Source organism: Protopterus annectens, chromosome 6.part0 (genome assembly GCF_019279795.1).
Source record: "Protopterus annectens isolate FY-2018-M chromosome 6.part0, PAN1.0, whole genome shotgun sequence".
Taxonomy (NCBI): domain Eukaryota; kingdom Metazoa; phylum Chordata; order Ceratodontiformes; family Protopteridae; genus Protopterus; species Protopterus annectens.
In genome coordinates, this window is record NC_056737.1 from 1,933,311,899 (window position 1) to 1,933,334,535 (window position 22,637).

The following is a 22,637-nucleotide window of genomic DNA, read 5'->3' on the forward strand; positions in this document are numbered from 1 at the left end:
GAATGTAGGGTGTATCTTACGCATCTGTAAACATGCCTTTATCCACAAATGTGGGATACTGTCAAGTGCTTTTTTTTTTGATAATCTATCCATGCCATACTTGGATTCTTATCCTTTTCACAATTCCTTGTTATTGTTTTACTTAGTATCAAATGAACCTTTGACCCACATGACTTTCTTTTGTTACCCTTTTGTTCTATTGACATCATTTTTAATGACTATAAATTCTTTCAGCATCAATTCCAGTATACAGTTTGTTTATCACTGGAAGGAAAGTTATTGGTCTATAATTTTTAGTATGGCTTGCAGATTCAGTCTTCAGGAGGAGTATTCTTTTTGTGTTGTTAACCAGGTTGGTGTGGTGTCCGTTTAGGATATATATATATATATATATATATATATATATATATATATATATATATATATATATATAAGTAATTATTCTTACTAGAGGCTAAATTTAGCCAGAAGTTAGGTGCTGCATCTGAGCCTGGAGTTTTCCTGTTAGGAGATTTTCTTAATTGTATTTTAATTTCTCTGGCCTTTACTTCATCCCATTTCATATCCACTACATTAGACCTCCTTTCTGTTTCTTTTAATTTTTTTTCTTATCCATTCAGCATCTTTATTGCATTCCACCGGGTCTTCATAAATGTTTCTCCAAAATGTGTCTATTTCTTCTTTTTTTGTTGGCGTTTCTATTCCTTTTGCTTTGTTTCCACGTTTTCTATAAAACGTTTTGGGGTCATTGATGAATTGCTTATTTTGTACTTTTCTTTTATATTTATATTTTTCAAGTTTTCATGCCTGTGCTGAAATTTAGTTTTTTTTATTTGCAATAAATCCTCCCATCCTCACTAATCTCAAGAAATATGAATGACATAAACTTGAATCATGCTGCAATAAAATTGTAAGATATGCCAACAAACTCAGCAGCTAGATCTCACCACTGCCTTGCACTAAAGCAACTTAACTGGTTAGAGCTCTCCCAACTCCTCCACTATACACAACTAACAATGGCCAACAAAATCTGGTCAGACCCACAAAAAATGCCAGCCTTAAAAACTCTTCTTAAACCATATGTTACCAGCAGACCACTCCGTTCCTCTAACAAACAACAAATACAAATCTACTTATCCAAAAACCAAGCAAGGGATTCCCTATTTGCAAACTACATAGGTAAAATCTGGAATGAACTGCCTGTAAACATTACCTCTATCCAATCCTTACCACTATTCAAAACTAGCCTAAAAACACCTCTTCAGTGTCGCTCTGCCAATGCTCTACACCCAGGTGATATACCAACTATATCTTAGCTGTGATTATCAGAATGTATTTTTACCAGACCATACTCTGCTGATGCTTTCAGCTGTACATACCCCATATTTTTTAATTGTCCTACAATTGGTCTCTATAATTTATATTAAGAGAACTTTACTCTGATTAGCCAGTTGTATTTTTATTTCTTTACCAGAATGTACATTGCCAATGCTATACAACTATAACTACCTTGGATATACTCTGTTGAACGCTTGGTTTGTCATTGAAGGTTTCCAAGCTATTGTTCCTCTGAAGTTTTGCTCTTGAATCAGGTACTTTATTTGAATTAACTGTTGACTCCATCTACAAGCAGATAGCTTATTTTTGTATGCACTGACTCGCATACTGGCGTTGAATAACAAGCCTGCATTGCATTTACTTGCTTTCTTTGTTATACGACTTTGGATATGTCCCGTTGAACGCTTGAGGTGCTGAAGAGTTTTCAAGCCATTGTTCCACGGAAGCCTGATACAGTACTTGGTATAATTTTGCTTTTTACGGTGATACTGACTAACTGGTAACTCTATCTGTACGCAGCTAGTGTATTAGTGTATTTGTGTGTTATACAGACTGCTGTTGATTGATACGCTCTACGCATACTGTGCTACCACGCCTGTATTTCATATATTTTTTCTTTAGCTATTTGGAAGCACAGGAGTGTTGGTGAGTGTAACCTTGCAGTTTTCCTTATAACTACTCAGTGTTTTATAATTGTTCTATGTTTTATAATTGTCCTATAATTCATGCTGTTTTTTTTTTAATTGCATGTGGAGCTTTTCTCCCGGGCCTCGGCTGAAAAAGGACAATATAAAATAAAATAGAATAAATAAATATATTCTGGCTTTACAGATTTCTCTATTCGATACTTCCATGGCAGCAATTTATTGCTTCCCTTCCTTTCTTTTATTGCTGTGTGTTTTTGTGGTAAGACTTTATCTGTTGTTAATTAGTTGCACAGAAATATATCCAATTTATTTCTGTTATATCACAAGAATTTCTCTTAATAGTCATAACTACTGTGTTCATCTGTTTTACCAATCTTCTAACATTTGGGGTTTTATTTACTTTCTGTCATCTGTTTCTGTCATCAATCTTAATATGTCTGTCCATCATTATTAAATCAAGCAGCTCTACCTTTACATCATTTTCTTTTAGTTTGAGAGCACGTTCTTTGCTCTCCATTTCCTGTGAGTATTCTAAAGAAAGTTCCAGAACATCTTTTTGTGGCACATCCGCTTACAGATGCACCCTGCTTCGTCTGCTTCTCTTTCATATGGGAACTCATTGGCCCACCACTACACAACATTGCCTGCATCAGAGTTGCCACTGTTTCCTGCTCCCTCCCTTGGTGTGTAAATTCAACTGAACTTTTGTACCAGCCTTCTACAGAATGCTCCAGAGCATCACCGTGCGTCAGCTCTTCAGATGCCCACGCTCCACCTGTTTCTCCTTATTCTGGGGAACTGATTCATTATTTCCCTTGCTGCAACATTGCCTGTGCTGGAGTTTCTACGCTAAAGTCTTCACTTCTAAAATAATCCATAACTTTAGATTTTATTTGTTCAGCTTCTTCTTAATAAGCCTCCCTTTGTCTTTCCTCCTTTATTTTTTTATTTTTTGTATTGTGATATTTTCCATGTCTGGATGCCTTTGTCTGTATTTCTCTTCAAATATCTGTGGTGCTGCTTTTTTATATTGATTAGTTTTGCTTTCTTCTTTACATAAACATTGCACTGTACCAGAGCTCTTTCCCTATCTCATGATCTTCTTCTTCAGATATCTCCAGCTCCACTTACTGCTCCTTAATCTGGAGACTCATTGTTTCATCAAGCTGTGACATTATCTGTGCTGGAGTTTTTACATTAAATCCTTCATGTCACAGATAATCGATGACTTCATTCTCTGTTCTCTGTTTGTTTAACTTCTACATTGCTAGTCCTTTGTTGTACTTTTCCTCTTTGCTTTCTTATTTTTTGTATTTTGAAAATTTCCAGATCTGAATGCCTTTGCCTGTATTCTTTTTTTAAATTATTTTCAGCTGCTTTTTTATATTGATTAGTTTGGCTTTTTCGTTTGTATAAATATCATACAATGTTAGGTCTGTTTTTCTCTCCAATGTCCATGTTTCTTTTTTATAGCTTTCAAAAATCTCTGGGTTTTGTTCTTTATATTTTTGCACTTCCTCTGTCGCTTCTTTTTCCAGGTTGCTCAGTGTTTCTTTGTCTATGTGATGTTTTTCATGGATATGTTGTTTTAATGAATGCTAATTTTCATTTGATGCTTTTGACAGGTTTTTGTGTGCAACTGATTTTCTTTCTGCTAATTGCTCTCTTAATCTTTCCGAATAACATTTATCGAAAATTCTGGGCTTTGTGGGTGATACTATAATTTCTAATTCCTAGTCTGACCTGCCTGCTCTTCTCAGTTGCAGGCAAATGCTGTTGCCGTGATCGCTTATAGTACAACAATAGCCATAGCAATTTTACTGCTTCTGTCTGTACTGTAAACTAAGCAAATTAGTACATCTATACCCAAAATGGTACTTGTCTTTGTCCCATGTTTCTGTTATTGACATAATTAGTTTGGAAGTTAGAGTAAAGGCAATGAGCTGTTAGCTTCCTGTTGTCCTGGGTTTGAGTTCCTCAGCCTCCATTTTTGAACAAGTCACTTAACCAGAGAGCACTCTAGGGCAATAGGGAAATTCATGTAGGCATCTCAGTGGTCTTCTGGACCACAGGCCTAGTAACTATGAGCGAAGCATCATTCTTTCAGAAATGTCACTTCTTCTTTTCCCAGTTTGGGGTCGCCACAGAGGATCACTTGTTCACTTATGATTGGCAATAGAGTTTTACAGTGTTGAGTTGCCAGCCTGGCATCCAATCTTCCACAGAAGGCACACACTCACACCTAGGGCCAATTTAGAGCATCCAATCCACCTACAGCATGTCTTTGGGATGAAACCGGAGCACCCGGAGAAAACCCACACGACCACAGGAAGGACATGCAGACTCCACACAGAAGGCACCCTAGCCAAGGATCAAACCGGAGAGCTTCTTGCTGTGAGGTGGCAATGCTAACCACTGCACCACTGCAGCCACCCTCTTTCAGAAATGTCACTGATACAGATTTTTTTCCCCAAACTGTGGTTATAGGTAATTGCTACTATCCTTATTCCTTTGACCCATCCTCTCTAGTATCATTTATATCTATATTATTTTTGCATTATTACACTCTTAAGTGCACGTCTTTCCAAGCAATTGTTTTTCATTTGGTTCAGTTGATTTTACTTTATAATTTCACACAAGCTGCCTAAGATATCTGCTCTGTAATTTCACACAAGCTGTGTAAGATGTCATGGTGCTCAGAATTGCATAACTTAGAAGCGTTAGTATGCTGTCCCAGTTATCTGCCATTCCAAATAGAGATTCTCCAGTCTAGTCCATTTGGAGTAGATGAGCTCCAATCATGACCCAGACCCTTTTTCAATATATCATTAAGCAGATTATTGTAGGTGGTTGTGGTGGTGCAGTGGTTAGCATTGCTGCCTCATGGCAAAAGGTTCTCCGGTTCGCTCCTCCACTGGGGTGCCTTCTCTGCGGAATCTGCATGTCCTCCCTGTGGTTACATGGGTTTCCTCTGGGTGCTCCGGTTTCTTCCCACATCCCAAAGACATGCTGTATGTGGATTGGGCACTCTAGATTGGCCCTAGGCATGTGTGTGCGTGTGTGCCTTCTATGGAAGGTTGGGTGCCGGGCTGGCAACTTGACACTGTAAAACTCCACTGCCAATCATGAGCAGACAGGTGATCCACTGTGGCGACCCCTAACTGGGAAAAGAAGAAGAAGATTATTCATAGTGGCCTGTATTCTCTTATACAACAATAAGAGTGAAGTATTGCTAGACAGTCAGTGTGTGATTTATGCAGGGATGAGGTATGCAGTTAACCATCTTGTGTTCATTACTTCTCCTTCAAGATCAGAATCTGGACAAATTATATTAACAGCCTTCAGACACTTCAGCCTTGCAGTCCATTAAATGCAGTGATATAACAGAGTGCATGCAGTCTGGTAGAGAACCACAGTCCAGTTAATGTGATGCATGTCCATAGGACTTGTATCTCACATTCCCTGTGCTATGTAAAATAGGAAGAACTTGGTTGAAGGACCAATTATGCATAAAAAATAGCCCCTTTAGCATCTCTTGGGCATGAAAACTGCTCAGATTCACAGTTCTCTTGTTAATATAATTTCAAGTAGACACCAGAACCCTGATTGCTATACAGCTAGAATGACACAGACAACTGAGGAAAAAAAATTATAGGAACAGAGCTGAAAAAAAGTCTGTCTGGAAAATGTGATTTATGTACTCTTCTTGTAACCTAAGCCTAATGCCTACTTCATTTTGTTTCAGTGGCATTAAACTTTCAGACAGCAGGTGAAGAAATGGATTTGAATGATGGGCGCTTCAGCCAGAATGGCCACTGTGGTTATGTGTTAAAGCCAAGTTTCCTGAGAAATGCAGAGTCTACCTTTAACTCGGAACAACCAGATCACAAAGATGGGTACCATCCACAATGTTTCACTGTAGAGGTAGGAGGCCCAAACTGCCTGTTACTTTGCATGCACTATACAAAATATGTTGCAGGTAAGGAAAGTTTGGCACATAGAAGAGAAACACAAGAACACAGAAAAAAGTGAAAGGGAGGAGATAGAATAGGCAAAATGCAGTTACGTAGGCAAATGGATGTAAAAATGGTAGCACCTGAGAACAAGTTTGGAAAATATGTTCAGACCACATGAGAAAGGAAAAGGAGAAGGGGTTAGAGAAATGACAAAAAAAAAAAAAAAACGATCAGAGTTGAGAGCAAGAAAATAGTTAACTGAAGAAGACAGGAAGACGTGTGAGGGAGTGCATTACAGGGAAATGAAATGGATTGAAGGAAAGGAAAAGCTGACTTGGGAGAGGAAAACAAAGGAAATAAAATGGGAAAAGCAGGTCAGAAGTGAGAATAAGTCAGTAAGAAAACAGAACTAACTGTTTGAAGACCAACCATAGAAGCAAAGTGGTTATGCTGACTGCACCAATCTGAGAAAAGTACACAGTACAGGAAGAGAGGAATTTCTGTGGTATGAAGGATGAAAGCTAAGGATGATAAAAGAAATAGCAGAGAATGCAGGGCAATGTCAAAACAGATAATAAAGTGAAAGGTATGAAAAGTAAAAATATTGAAAGAAAATGAAGGTTGGAAGCAAAAAAGGTAAAGAGGCTAAAACCAGATGTAACAGACAAAAAGAATGGGAACATGTGTTAAAATGAATGGTCCAGGTTAAATTCTATTTTAAACAGAATAGTAAAAAAAAAACACAAAAGAGTTCCTTAGGTTGTTCAATATCTGAACTATGTTTCATGCCATCGTTGCAAGGTCGTAACCCTTGGCCTAACATAGTAATCTGCTTTTTTTTTCTTTCCAGATTATCAGTGGACAGCAACTTCCTAAAGTTGAGAACAGTAAAGAAGGTTCCATAGTAGATCCACTGGTGCGTGTGGAGATCCATGGGGTACCGATGGACAATGCATGCAAGGAGACCAACTACATTGACAACAATGGTAAGAAAACATGATAATGGAGATTATTACACGTTATTAGTCTATTTGCATTAGCTGTCAAAAAGGACTTGGCAACAGTAGAGTGTGACTGTATCATTTTGAGAGCTCCAGGATACTGGAGAAGCAGTGGTTTCCTGGCAACAGAAACACACAGTTGATTTGACAGGTGCTATTTAACTAACTTAAAATAAAAGCAGAACTGTGACTCTGCTGAAGTATATTAATCATTTCTTGTGGTAAAAGATTAATATTTCTTAAATTAAATGTAAATATTAAATAAATTATTATTTGAAGAAGTGAGCAATACATGAAGTCAGTTATTGCCAAGTCACATTACTTTTCATGATGTAATAGAAAATTACACACTATGTCAGGCTTTTCTGTAAATTCTGTTTTGACACAACCTAAAGCTTAAAAAAATTAGGTTCAGGGATTTTAAGGGAGAGTTGCAGTCCACTTTTACAGATGAAACAAATGATTTGCTTATCTGTCTATCTATCACTCTATCTACTGAGCAATTTACCTGCTGGTCTGTATGTTTAGTTGTGTATTTGTCATTTTATATGACACCAGACTGTGCATACTTACAAGGAGGGAAAAAGTAGTTACCGAGCAACAGCCAACTTTGCTCATGTGACTAAGCTACTGCTATTTTGCTTCATCACTGGTTCTCCACAATTGCTGGGGTCATTGTGGTGCAGTCCTTAATAATATATATGTTTCCATGAAGCAAATGAGCAGAATAAATAAACAAGTAGTGCAGTGAGTGGCAGAGGAGAGAAAATAAAAGACAATATAAACATAAAAGTGAAAAATATATGTAAGGTATATCTTATATGAAGAGCAGATCCAGTAGCACTGGCTCTATGGTACAGAGCGATAGAGACCTGAGTGCAGCTTAGGAATGATTATTAACCCAGTTACACAGGGAATGGAAGAGCCACTGGTAGAAGGAGAGAGTGTCCATTGTCCAATTCATCTTGATAGTAGGGAGGCTGCCTGACTCTCTGCAGGACTTGCTCACTACAGAGGCAACAGTCTCAGTATGCCACACATTGGATTGAGATTCCATAGCCCCTAATATGGGTATAGCACAGCAGCTACTTGGGACTATGCATGTGCCATTAAGGCATCATAGTAGTAGTAAGTTCATAGAGTTCAGCCTGTCATGTGGACCAGAACAAAAACCTTGAGAAGAAGCATGCACCTTTCATGGGTAACTGATTAATGGCCCATCCATTACTCAGTTTTTCCCTAGCACCAAGCTATAGAAGGTATAGGAGTCATGAAGGAAACTGCCACTGATGATTGGGGCCCTGGGGGTGATGTAAATAGATGGGAAAACATGTGGAAGTGCTTTGTGGCCAATAGGCATGACAAAAAAGACTTAGAACAGTAGACTCAACAGCACTGAAAGTTATGTAATAATTTCATATGTATAGTACTGCTTTGATCTAGAAGGAAGTGAGGGTCAAGAGAAGATACATTACGTGACAGTTGTCACATGCTTATAATCGGTCAGATGCTGCTTTGTGTCTATTTAATTTCCAAAAAGTCACCAAGAAACTAATATCATCAAATACATTTATAACCAAACCAGAAAGACCTTGGTAGAACAGAGCTTCAGCAAAAAAAAAAAAAACTTCCCTTAACGAGAGCATCATGGTAGATATGCAAATCATCCCTGAAGGACATACACATATTCCAGCTCAATGACTTTTGAACCCATGGCTACCTTTATTTGTTTTTACAAGTCATTATTAATGCATTGAGATCAACAAAGCCAGGCTCTACTAATTGTAGCCATAACATATTTCACTCTTTTTGGAGCTCATCATTAGAATATAAAGGGAAAGTATACCTCTTTTCTGAAACAATCACTTTATGAAAAGTCTGAAGTCTATTGAGGTGGGTCCTAAGAGACTTTGAGCTAGAGCAATTATATGTCCTTAGGAAGCATTTCACATACCTCCCATGGGTCTCTCATTAAGGGCATTAAGCAAGTTTGTATTTTTTTTTTCAGATGGCATTCTGTTTTTGCCCAGCTCTGTTTTGTTTTGTTCTATGTACATTTGTTATGGTATTTGATTGATTTCTTTTAGTTTGGACCTTATTTGTGACCCATCTCTCATGTAAGGGTGTATATAATTTAAGAATTGCTGCAGGTTATAGTCACAACTGTAACATATAGTTTAAACATTTCTACAGTTCACCTTTCAAATGTATTATTAGGTCTGCTTAATAACAGATATGTATGTAGCTTTAAGTTATGCAGTTATGCTGTATTATTATTATTATTATTAGTATTATTATTATTGTAGCAATCAAATTATTAGCAGGTGATTGGATAACATGCCCCTTTCTGAGCAGTAATTTACCTTCCCTGCCCCCTTTGGGTCCCTCCATTTGGCCTAATAGACTATTTCATCTTCGGATTTTCTATCTTTCTATTACTTTGACCTGTTTTTTTGTTCTTTTCCTTGAGCATCTGATTGCTGCATTATAGAATGGGCAGAGTGATGTCCATTTATGCTACATCTTGAGTGCATCAGTTTTCACGTAGTGTCCCTTTATAAACTTCTCAGGATTTTAAAATGTTCTTATTTCCACAATAGCTCTTTCTCCCCATTCAGCAATTCAGTAACTGTTTTGCCTGCTTTTTGAAAACAATACTCCTTTCACTGTCTCTCGTACTCATTCCCATAACATACAGAGCATTGCTGCTCTTTCCATTCCTGTAAACCCCCTTGTTTTCCTGCATAATCTGGTTCACTCCTATTATCTAACCTTTACTTCCAGTGTAGTGCCTTTAATTTCCTTGTCTGCTCAGACAAGTTAAATGGTGGTGCATAGCTAGGGAACTAGCATAGTCCCCCACTTCTGGGTTCATTTTAACTTTTTTCTGTCACTAGTCTTCTCCTTTTGCTCCAACCGATCTCCTTTCTGTCCAGTCCAAGATCTCCTGGAAGTCTTTTCCTCACATAGCACTGGCAAATTTCTTAGCATAAGGTCTGCATTCATCATCTTGACTGTGGCAGCCTTCTCTAACATTGTCCTACTTTGGTCAACCCCCCAAATCATTTTTTACTTTTCCTTTTAGCCCTAACACATTTTATTTTATTTATTCGTGAGATGCGTGAACTGATATGGGGATTTTTTCAGCCACAATCTGACCCAGTCAGCAAAACTTTAGCCAAAAGCACTTTCAGCAAAAATCTAAAAAAATATTTTTTTGCAAGGGGCAAGTCCCTTTGCATAATGGTTAGGGTTAAAACCTCCCCATGCACAAGGAAAAGGGTTTTATCCTGACCTCTGGTCAATGCCTGTATAGAGTTTACATGCTCTCTAGTGTTTCTGTGGGGTTCCTCCCACCTTCCAAAAACATGCTGAGAGTTTCCATCTCAAACTTAAGCAAGAATGGAGTTTCAAGTAGCAGCACATACTCCAGATGGTGCCCTATAGGGGGAAGAGTTGTATAGATAAACCACTTTGGGCATCTACTGTGGTGCACAGTATCTTCAAAATAGGAGAACGTGGATCACGGACTGCATGCCATGGTAGGGCTAGCCACTCAAAAAATATGACTCATGGTGATTTGGTCATGTTGACTAATGCTGCCAAATGGTCATGGTTATTTACTGGTAATAAGTGGGTTGAGGACCTAATCTATGCAGGGATCCATGTTAATGGAAGAAGCGATGTATGTGCCACTATTGGCTAGTCTGTGCCCCCCCATAATGCCCAGCAGCCCTGTGTCAGTAAGCTACTGGCCGGCCAGCATCCAGTTGCCCAGCTCTGGTTATCTGGGATAGCTCTGTTAAGTGAAAGCTGGACATAAAACCAATCAATCTTCCATAACATGAACTAAGAATTGCTACACTCAATGTAGGTTTACTGACAGAATGCAACTTGGAAGTGGATGACATGATGGTAAGAAGGAGGCTGGACATCCTACTTATCCAGGAGAGAAGATGGAAGGGCAGTACATCAAGATATATAGCTTGTCCAACAAGAGCTGAAGCAAGCCATTTGAAAGCACTATGTATAGTCCCAAAGCAGAAATAATTAAATTTTTTGGACATCTTCCGTGAAAATATTTAGTCTGAACAATCTCAGAAAATACTGTTCCAGTTTCCTTCCTCCTGTTTACATCTCCAGTATCTATGGGATGCAGTAGAGCACATTATTAATTATTTTGTGTGTAGAAATACCTGCACAAATAGATTCATAGACTGTTACTAGGCTAGTTTCCCAAAGGGTCTTTCTAAGCCTAGCCGAGTTTTCCCAAAAGAATAATGATGCCCTGTATCCAAATAGACATTGAGGGCCAGGCATTTATAAGCTACCTCTATCCATAAGGGACATGGGTGCCAGGCCTGGTGTAAATTTCCTATTCCCCATACACTTGTCTAGGTTGTATTTATACTAGGAAACAGGCAAACTCAGCTTCACATAGATGGGAAGCATGTTCCATAGAAGGGGCAGTTTCTGGGACACATATCTGTCTTTCCAGCATATTCTGTTTATGTCACAGATAAAATGTAGGTTCCTAGACCTTGTATTTCTGGTAACCTTTGACTTACAAATATGTGGGAAATTCATAAGTGTGGGGTTTGTGGATGCCTTGTAAGGCAGGCATAGATCACCCCTCAACAATCTATAGGAGATTGAGTAGAGGAAAATGGCTTTCGGGCATTCTGCATACGGCAGGTTTGTTACACTATATATTCTTTTTGTAAGAAACATTTGAGGTCTCTCTAGTTGCTATATATGACTGGTCAGGTATATATTAAAGGGAGCATTGTACTCTGATTGGTTTGATAAGGGCAGAGTACAGTGGGATAATGACCTCTTTGGACCAAGATGCCATGTCCTTACTTATATGTTGTGCAATATAAAAGGATTTCCTGACCACTGTGACCACATGGTGGTTGAAGGTAAGGCTACTGTCTGAATGTGTGCCCAGATCACTGATGACTAGGTTGACTCTTAGGGGTGTATTATCAACATGGTAATTAGTCGGGATGATTGAGTTCCTAAAGGGTACAATTATGCATTTCTTAGAATTGAGTTTAAGACCATGGCTTTGGCACCATTGATTAGTCAGAGATAGACCTTCTTGAAGAATGCTAGTGTCTGCAGGGGTGATGATGTTAACCCCCAGCTTGCAATCATCTGCAAACTACCTCTCAACCTCTTAGAGCAAAACATCTGGACAAAACCTAAAATGATGGGGGGACAGATTTTAAATATTGCTCTTACAAACTTAGAAAGTTGATAGAATAATAGGTTTTGCATTAGCATGAATTTTCTGAAGGATGCAGAGTCTTAATCTCAAATGTTTGTCATTATTTAATTACTTCAATCTTCAGCTATTTGCCAGAAAAGTAATGATTTTAGGTGGAACACATCAAAAATATGAGGCAAAAATCTGGACATTCTGTGAAAATCTGTACAGTTGCACCATAAACTTTCAGCACTTAATTCCATTTCAGAGAAATAGATGCCAAAAAAGAGCAGGCCCAATACTGAGCCCTGGGGGACACCACTAGTGACTGGCCTCTTGGTGGAGGTGGCCTCATCTTTTTTGACCTCCTGTGTCCTATCAGTGAGACAGTTAGCTATCCATCAGGTGATAAAAAGGTTTTACCTAAATTATTGAGCTTGTCTATAATGCCTGAGTGGTGTATTGTATCAAAAGTCTTTGCCAGGTCATGGTAAGCTGTGTGCACAGTCTTACTTTCATCCAATGCTTTGGTTACCCTCTCAAAAAAAATCTACCAGAATCAATAGGCATGACCTTCCTTTAGCAAAGCCGAACTGTGATGTGTCCAGCGTTTGCAGGTTATTTATGTCCTCATTTATCATGTCCATAATGATTCTTTCTATGGTCTTACATATGAGGCTGGTAAGACCTATGGGCCTGTGTAGTTACCCGAATCAGTGGTTGGACAATCTTTGTGCAGGGTAATGACTGTAGCTATCTTCCATTCCTTGGGCAGAAAACCTGACTGAAGGCTCCAGCTGAAAAGTGATTCAGGTGGACCAAAAAGGTCATATTTCATGCTTTTTATTAAACATCCTAGGGTGTTATTGGGGCCCATCAATGCAGTGTTTTTGGCCTTGGAAAGTGCATTAATGAACTGTTCTCTAATAATGGTTATGGGTATTGTGTTATGTGATATTTCCTTTGGACTATCGGGGGGAGTGGGGAGAGAAATTTGAACTAAATGTGTCAGCCAAAAGGTTAGCAAAGGCCTCTGTTTTTTTTTAATTTCTCCAAGTCTTTTGAGTTTTTAATAGCATGATGGGAAGGACCCCATTCCTAAGTCAAAGTATGATTAAAGTTCATGAAATTAGTATTGTTTCAATCTTTGATGTCTGATTCAGTGTGGGTGATGCCATGTACAATAAGTTCTGCGCATTGTTGTGTATTTCCTCTGAGGTTACGGACATAGCTGTAGAAATCTTTGTGGTTGTCATTTGCCTGAGAAGCTATTTTTTTATTATTTTTCTTGAAATTTAGCCTTTGAAGTATTAATTAACCCTCTTCACTGCCTGTTTAGATTGGTCAAGGGGCTTTTAGTATGTATGTCTTTGTTCCTCCTATGGCTGGCCAACATTTTTCTTTTGTTGTATAACCAATTGATAGTGTGATTCCACCAGGGTGGCTTGTCTTTTGAGTTTGTCTTATTCTTAATACAACTGGGTACAGCTTTGTCTGTACAGCTGTCAATATGGCTATATGTACAGGGACTTTGTAAATAGCTCAGTGTATTCTATGGTGTTTACTGGGTTTGGGGGTGCTTAGAATTTAACCAAGGTGTTGCTTAGTAGAGACAGGTTAGCCTTGGAATAGTTCGTAATGGTGTCTGTTTTTTCTGGATCCCTGGATTTAATTTTTATTTCAAGTAATACTGCCTTATGATCAGGTCTGATGAGTGAAGATATTACATTGGGAGAAGAACATTGGCTCCCCATGTTCATGAGTGCAAGGTCAAGGATGTTTGTACCCTGATAATAGAATGCACCGACTGTTCCAGGATGTTGGTATTAACAAAGTTTAGGAATCATTGGGTTCGTACATTAGAAATGTAAGATTCTCAATTCATAGAGGGGTAGTTGAGATCCCCCATGAATATCATATTGGGTTGAATGGTAAGGGAATCTAGTACATTGAGACAGGTAGTGTGGGTTTCCTGGGACATGGATGGGGACCTATATGTTGCAAAGATGTGGTACTACACCCTGTTTATGGTGAATTGCACATGTACGTGTTCCAGTGGATAATACACTTTAACTAGTCTGGATGTGAGCTTAGTCTCAATATAGACTGACACTCCTCCACTTTTATTTCCCTCCTGAGCAGTAGCTGGTCTAAAAGTGTGAAAGGCATTATAATCTTGCATTGCTGGGGTGCTGTCAGTGACTTCAAACCATGTGTCTGTTGCTACACAGATGTCTATACTCTCCAGGGAGAGGAAGGCTTGCAGGTAGTGGTGTTTCTTGTTAAGACTTCCAGCATTGAGCAGTACCACCTTCAGATATTCCTTCATAGGTTCAGTTAAGTTGGTAGGTTTATCAGTTTGCCATTGCCTAAAAAAGGCACTTTGGGGTTGAAAATGTCTTTGACAATATCCGAAAGCCTAGAGAGGATAAGCGCAGACCATCCCTGGCAAAGCAGTGTAGTCTGTCAACCATGTCCTCCCAGACTATCAAATATCGTACCCCCCTGGACTGACACCAGAAGCTAAGCCAGCTGTTAAAATCAATCATTTTCGGTTGGTAATATGGCATCATCCTTGGAGAAGGCAGTATGCTCAGTGTTACGCTCATACCTGCCTGAGACACATAATCAGCGAGCTTGATCATGTCTCCCTTCAAATAGTCAAGGGAGGTATGTCTCAGGTCATTGGACTATGACAGAGTCATACTGGTACCTGTGGGTCAATGACCTGAGTGCCCGTGTGACTTGAGGGATCCTAGCCCCGGAAAGGCAGCTAACCATGACTCTCTCCTTACTCAGTCTGCTGAGGGAGATATTAGTGTGACTCACTATAGAATCATCAATGACAAAGAAATTTGGTTGTGTGATGGTTTGCATTGAGGGCTTAGCAGCAGAGGCATTGGATACAGTGTTACTATGTGCAACTGTGGGGGGTGGTTTAAATTGAGCATTTATGTGATGGCAGAGGACCCTTTCTTTGTACTGTGTAGGAGGTCTTGGTGTTTTAGGAGAGTTACTTGTAAGTGCCTCAGCATAAGTAGTTTTATGTGTAGGGTCTTTACTTTTTGCAGTAGGCATGGCGCAAGTGTCATTGACAACCTCTATTGGATTAGTTTTGGTTGTATGAGAGAGTTTTGCCTCCAGCATTAAAGTGTATTTACACCTCTTGCATGCATTATCTGTTTTATTAAGAATAAAGTGGTTTGTCAATGTACATAAGGCAATTGCTACAATGCCTCAGAATACCCATCTCAACCAGAATGGCCACAGAGTGAGTCAGGAAGTGCATATCCATGGTCACTGATCTACTAGGGAAGAGTGAGGAAAACTTAAATATCAAATAAGACAAACAACTTGATGAGCAATGCTCTGAGCAAACTAGATGCTCTAGTAGTTAAAAAGAATCTGTGTAGAAATTAATGCCACAAGCATGCAGACTACAGACTAGAACAAAGACAATTAAAATAACAGGCACAATAAACCTTCACCTGCAATTCTCAGCTCTGAAGGGTGGAGGCTACTCTCTCCTCCCACCGGAGTATAGTCAACAAATCTTCCTAATGTAAAATTGATTTGTACCCAAGTGCTTAAACCAGAAGAAAGATACTTAGAATAACAGGCACAATAAGCTTTTATCAGCAATTTCCAGCTCAGAAGCGTGGAGGCTAATCATCCTCCCACAAGAGTGTAGACCACAAACTTTCCTAATATAAAATAACTGGTTTGGGACCTAAGTGCTTAAACCAGAGCAAAGACACTTAGGATAACAGGAACAATTAGCCTTCACCAGCAATTCCCAGCTCAAAAGGGTGGAGGGTACCCTCTCCTCCCACAAGAGTATAGACCACAAACATTTCTAATGTAAAATAACTGGTTTGGACACCAGATGCTTAACACAGAACTAAGACACTTTCAGAATAACAGACACAATATGCCTTCAGCCATCAATTCCCAGCTTAGAAGGGTGTAGGCTATTCTATCCTGCCACAAGAATTTAGAACACAAACCTTCTTAATGTAAAATACCTGGCCTGAGGCCCATGCGTTTAAACCAGAACTTCCATCCAAAAGTTCTGAAACATTCAATTTGGTTTTATTCCTTTGAGTCTCACATATGTCAATCCAGTGCTCAGACTGAATTTCTATATGTCATCTACCTTCCCATTTCATAACTGGTCTTTAATTCTGTAAGTTTCTCTTATTCTCTTTTTTCTATTACACATAATTCCTATAGAAAATGTTCAGTATCTATACATACCATTTTCTAACCATTCACATAAAATTTGTAAAAAATATGTTTTTCTTCTTCCCCATATTTTTATAAAATGTATATTCAGTGCCATCATAACCAGCCATACTTAATCATTACTTGTATTTATGTCACTAATTTGTTTCTTTAAAATGTTTCTCTTTCCTCATCTATTTATTTTACTTTTCAGTGATAATGTATATTCTTGCCTTTAATACTATGCATATCCATTGCAAATATCTGTAACTCCCTCTATCATTCTTGGTGAACAGCTAAAAAAGTCACTATTTCATGTTTCAGAATCTTGCATTTTAGCCTCATCAAACATTATTCTCTTACACAGAGATGGATCCAAAACTAGGTGACCTAGGCAGCTGCCTAGAGCCCCTGGCTAGCAGGAGGCCCTGCGTAACATTAATTTAATTAAAAAGAAGTAAAAGTTTTCACTTTACCTTTTTCCCATTTCCTTCTCCCTTGATATTGCATGTGCATGCATCTTACTGCTTTAGGATTCAGCCAATGAGACAGAGCACATACATGCATGCACATACAGAGCAAATAAGATCCTGCAAGATTTAACTTTGGATGGAACAGCATTATGGATAATTCTAGGATGGAATATAAGCTTTGGAAAGCTTTATTAAGGGGTTGAACAGTGCACCAGCAGCATGATATGCAGGTATGAGCTCAAAACAGAGTATGTGCTTTTCAGAATGGTGCAGTGCATGTGTGTGTGTGTGTGTGTGTGTGTGTGTGTGTGTGTGTGTGTGTGTGTGTGTGTGTGTGTGTGTGTGTGTGTGTGTGTGTGTGTGTGTGTGTGTGTGTGTGTGTGTGTGTGTAGTGGTGTAGCTTAGTGCATACAATGCCCTGATTAGAGAGGATAGCTTAGTTAATTAACTTAATGAGGTTGCATACTTGTCTTTGGTGTAGAAGTCTGTGAGTTCTAGTCCCACACCATGTAAATGGATTGATGATTTTGCAGTGCAGTATAACGGGGGGTGTGTGCTCCTGAGTGTGTTCTTCAGAAGATATGTTAAACCAAGGACCCATCTGCCTGCACTGGTGGTAGTAGCTGTGAGGTATTTAAATCCACCTGAGCTATCAAAAAGAATAGGGGAAGTTCCATGATACCCTGGTCAAATTTCCCCTAGTAGTATAAATACCACCAAAAGTCTCCTCTGAAAATGGCAGTGGGACTAACCTGGTCAGCAAAGGATCTTCTTCTTCTTTTTCCCAGTTAGGGGTCACCACAGTGGATCATCTGTCTGCTTATGATTGGCAGTAGGGTTTTATAGTGTTGAGTTGCCAGCCCAGCACCCAACCTTCCACAGAAGGCACACACACACTCACTCAAGCCTAGGGCAAATTTTAGTGTGTCCAAGCTACCTACAGCATGTGTTTGGGATGAAACCAGAGCACCCGGAGGAAACCCATGTGACCACAGGGAGGACATGCAGACTCTGCACAGAAGGCACCCCAGCCGAGGATCGAACCAGAGAATCTCTTGCTATGAGATGACAACGCTAACCGCTGCACCACTGTGGCCACCCTCTGGTCAGCAAAGGATAAATAAATTAAATCCATATCTCTGTCTTAATTTCAAAAATAAAGAAGAAAATAATATACACGTTGACAGTTTTGAGCAGTGTTTATGGTAACTTGGGAGGGAGAGAGACAAGTAATGGGACACCAGAATGGCTGTGAGGAGGGGGCCCTGGTCCATTACCCTCCCCTAGATCACCATTTGACTATGATCCGACTCTGCTCTTACCCAGGAAAAAACTTAATTTCTTCCTTTCTATCGTTCAGCAAATATTTATGTCTGTTAAAACATGTCTTCTAATGTTATTACTTTCATACATATTTGTAACTTTAAATATTTATTTACCATGATAGCCTGACTGGATCAGCAAAAAACAACCCCCATTGTATTGGAGAAAAACACTGTATTTCAGAAGGAAAATACAAAGTACAAAACAGAAAATAAAAGTTGCAATAATTTTCCTAGCAGGGTAACATAATGGAGAGTAAGCTTTTTAATAAATAGTAACAAAAGCAGATGATAATCCTACAGACTTACAAGTGCATTGACATTTTTTTACAATTACATACATAAAACAGATTTGTGGTGGATCAGTTTTAAAAGTTAGTCACATTCATATACCGTTGCATAGCAGTTTCAGGGCACAACAGGGATAGTGGTTGCAATGAAGCATAAACAGGTGTAGTAGAGAGGACTTCTCAGGTAATATTTAGATAGACTGTGCAAAGAGTAGGTAAGGAGAGAGGACTGTAAGTCTAGAGGAGCTAGAATAAGTGAATTTGGGAAAGAGAAAGGAAGAAAAATAGAGTGGGAACGATTAGGGAAAGAACAGGGCTTAAGACAGAGGAAATGGAGGAGTAGAATAAAGTAGGCAGGAAGCATTCTGGGTTAGGAATATGAGTAAGAACAGAAAAGGGAATGGAGAAATAGAGTGGAGGAAAGCCTGCCATAAGTTAAATGTAATAGTTTTATAAAACAGCATATTTGCAAACAGAGAAGAGGGAAGAATCACTGTATAGAAAGGTAAAGACAGTGTAGGGTTACCCTGGTGTAGAAAAAGACTAGAGCAATGTACCCAGTGTTGTCTGAGTTTAATTTTCAAAATTTTGTTATTGTCAATTTGTTTAAGTATTAGGAGAAAGGAGTTCCATGGCCTGGATACACATGCAGAGTACATAGTGTCACCAGCTGAACTATTAAATGGGATTATGTGGAGAAGTAGATTGCAAGTGGAGCGGATCTGTCTGGGGAGTAACATTGAAAAATGTTGCTTAGTACTGGGCACTGGTCAGATTTGTTGGTGAGCTTGTGTGTGGTTAGTAGCTGTGACAAGGATTAGTAGTGAGGTAGTTCTAGCCATGAAAGTTTTGTAGGGGTAAGGCAATGATGTGCTTTATAAGGTAAGTTTGTGATTTTACTATGGTAGAGCATGTAGGTTACTGGAGCAGCATAGAGTCACATAAGAGGCAGGGAGGTTGAGGCAGTGTCTTCTTGCAGAATTTGTTAAATAAAGATATATCCTATACAGTGAGCCTAGCTTCTGATGGGTTTTCTTAACTGCATCTTTTATACTGTAGTCAGATTTTAGCTGCTCATCAATGAAGACTCCTAGCAGCTTAGTGCTGGATACTAGTTCTAGTTTTGTGTTTGAAGATTGTTTTCTGGTTAGAGAGATGTTTCGAGTTAATAGGACTACTTTAGATTTTTGAGAATTCAGAAACAGTTGGGAGTTGGCAAGCCAGGCCTCAGTGGAGATTAAATATTCGTACGTTAGCTTTTAAAGCTCATCTACACTTTTAGCTCTGCAGCTGAGCGTTCAGTCATCTTCATACTGCACAACGATGGCATGTTTCCTGGTTGTGTGTATGTCATTAGTGAGTATGTTAAAGAGTAGCGGACTGGGAGTGGAACTTTGTGGTACTCCTACCGAGAAAGGGAGAGAGCAGGAGAAACCATTCCATTATTTTACAGCCTGGGATCTATTGGACAGGTAACTTTTGAAACAGGAAAGTGATAATATACCCTGTCCCTGTAAAGCAAGTTTTTGAATCAACCTAGTATTGCAGACCATGTCAAATGCTTTTGAGAGGTTGACGAATGTTACAGATGTCAGATTGCCTTTACTTCTGTTGTGGTGTATAGATTCATAGATTCATAGATTAGTACTAAGCTAACTGCCCTTGTGAGCCATTTTAAGCCTAGCCAATTATCCCTTGTGAGACTCAAACCCTGCACCTTGTGTTTGTAAGGCAAACACCTTAACCTTTAGGCCACCCTAAAAAAAAAGAGCTGTGGTAGTAGTATGGGTGGAATCTATAGTGTATGTGGGCAGTAGATTGTTTTCAATGAATTTGAGAAGTTCGGCTTCAGTAAAATTTCTAGCACCTTTTATGGAGCAGTGAGTAGTTAATTAGAATCAGTATTGGATATGCGATGGCATCTGCTGCTATTTTGATGTATTCTACAGGTACATTGCCTTTTAACATCCTATTGCATTGACATCTGTGTTGCTTATCCTGCTCCCTTTCTATTTGTAAACAAACTATTACACTTTTATATTCTAGCCACCATCCCATTTAAAATTATCTCCCTGTCATAAGATTCTTCCATAACCTCTGCTTTTCTTGCTTCATATCTGATAAAGTACTACAAAAAACAATAAGTCTTTATATACATTTTTACTTTTTAAGTACCTGCTGATCATCACTAAACACATTGCAAATCACTAGACAACCTGTAAAAGCTGCTTGATTTGTATTTTTTCCATTTCTAAGTATTAGAACACAGAAAATAATCAATGTCCTTATCTTTCCTCTAACATAGGTATACATACACTCTTTGTTCTATTTTAATTGAGCACAATACATTAATTATCTACGTTTCTTATATCTTGTGTTATCTTTTATCCTTTTGGTCTTAAATTACAGTTAAATTCACCTGTAATACTAATGCAGTGCATGGAACTTTTAAAACTGATCCACCACAAATCTGTTTTATGTATGTAATTGTAAAAAATTTGGGGCTTTGCACTTTCCTTATTGTAGTGCTCTTTCAGAAATGGAATGTATAATTAGCAAGGGGTGGGTATCACAGCCTCTTACATGGGGGTGCAGGGGGCTTAAAAAAAAGAATATATATATATATATATATATATATATATATATATATATATATATATATATATATGTTTTATGCTTTTTGGTTTTGATATTCTGAATATTTGATATTATGCATTTGAGGTTTTGAATGTCAACTATTTCTGTAATTGACATTCTGACATAGATCCATGGGAGAATAGGGTATCTAACAACTTTTAAAGCTGTTTGTTCTTCAGATGGACACTATTTCTGCCTGCTGTCTGTTTGTGCTGCTACACTTTTTTCTTTAACTGGTAGAGCATGGAGCAGGTAAAGCTTTGTGTACTGCAAATACTTATCATTAAATCTCACTGATCATAACCGTTAGTATGTGTTCTCAACATAGATGCCAAAATTCACTTCTCAAATTTACCTCTCATGATAAATTTATTGACATCCATGTCTCAAACATATAAAAAGCTGGTTATGGCAGGAGAACTGATTGTTATTCTTTATATCCATCTTAAGCAGCATAACATATTTTTTTCAACTCTTCTAATACTTCTGATATATTTGTACCATTTATCTGAGCATGAAGCAACATAATTCTAGCTGTTTTGCATCCTCTCCTAAAATTCCAGTCATCTGCACAGCACTCCAATTGTAACAACTACATTTCTCAGTTCAGTATTTCTAACAATATAATTATCCCACAACATACATCACAGCAAAATGACCAAACAGGTTTTTTCCCAAGTTTTAGAAATTGTAATTTTTGAATATTTGCCAAACAACATGTATCTAGCAAACAATTAGATTGGCCCTCATATTTTGATGTAAATTATGTTTCATTAATGTCCATAAATCACTTTTATACTATTAATATTCAGAGAAATAATGTTAAGACTAATATCTTCCTTTCCTTGAATCTTTTGTAAAATAATTCTAATCTCCTTTATCATAATCTATTCCCAATTGAAATCGCCTCATTTACATCTGTTCCTAGAGTTTCTTTTTCTTCCCCTTCATCTATTTCTAAAACTTTGAGTTGTCCCAGATGTATTTACATCATGCATATCTGTAAACGCCTGTTCTGTAATTATAATTTATGTAAGTATTATCACTGTCCAATGTATCATCATTTTCAATATCTTGTGATAGAAGTTCACATGCTCTAAGAATAGACTTACTAACATTGTTCATTTTCATTAGACACAGAGTCATTTTCTATATATTTTCACTTGCATTCTGTAAAGATCAGTCAAATTAAAAATGCTCTTGCCGCAGACATTTTCTGCAGTGTAGTTTACATTTTTTACAGTATGACTGCTTTCCCCTCACTGCAGACAAACCCAGGGATTCAATAAACTCTGTGTAGGCTTTGCATGAAGCCTACATAGAGTTTACATGTTTGCGCGAATAGCAGCAGTGCTAATTACGTATGCATGTTGTGAATCCCAATTACATGGATACAAGCGCAGTGTCATGGCCAGCAACAGTGTTGCCAGCCAGGAAACCATGCAGAGCAGCACGGACACAAAACAACATGCATACAAATTTGCCTATGGGGAAACCTCTTCTACGAGATTGCACGGACAGCCACAACGACTGCATG

General features: G+C 38.4%; 1 protein-coding gene across 2 annotated transcripts in view; it reads left to right on the plus strand.

The window, feature by feature from the left end:
- PLCD4 (phospholipase C delta 4) overlaps window positions 1–22,637 on the plus strand; it is a 946,362-nt gene that overhangs the window by 850,110 nt on the left and 73,615 nt on the right. For both annotated transcript variants that reach the window (XM_044075239.1, XM_044075240.1), the window contains 2 exons: window positions 5,731–5,909; window positions 6,792–6,927. In XM_044075239.1, coding sequence (XP_043931174.1) covers window positions 5,731–5,909; window positions 6,792–6,927 — 315 coding nt within the window. The remainder of the gene's footprint in view (window positions 1–5,730; window positions 5,910–6,791; window positions 6,928–22,637) is intronic.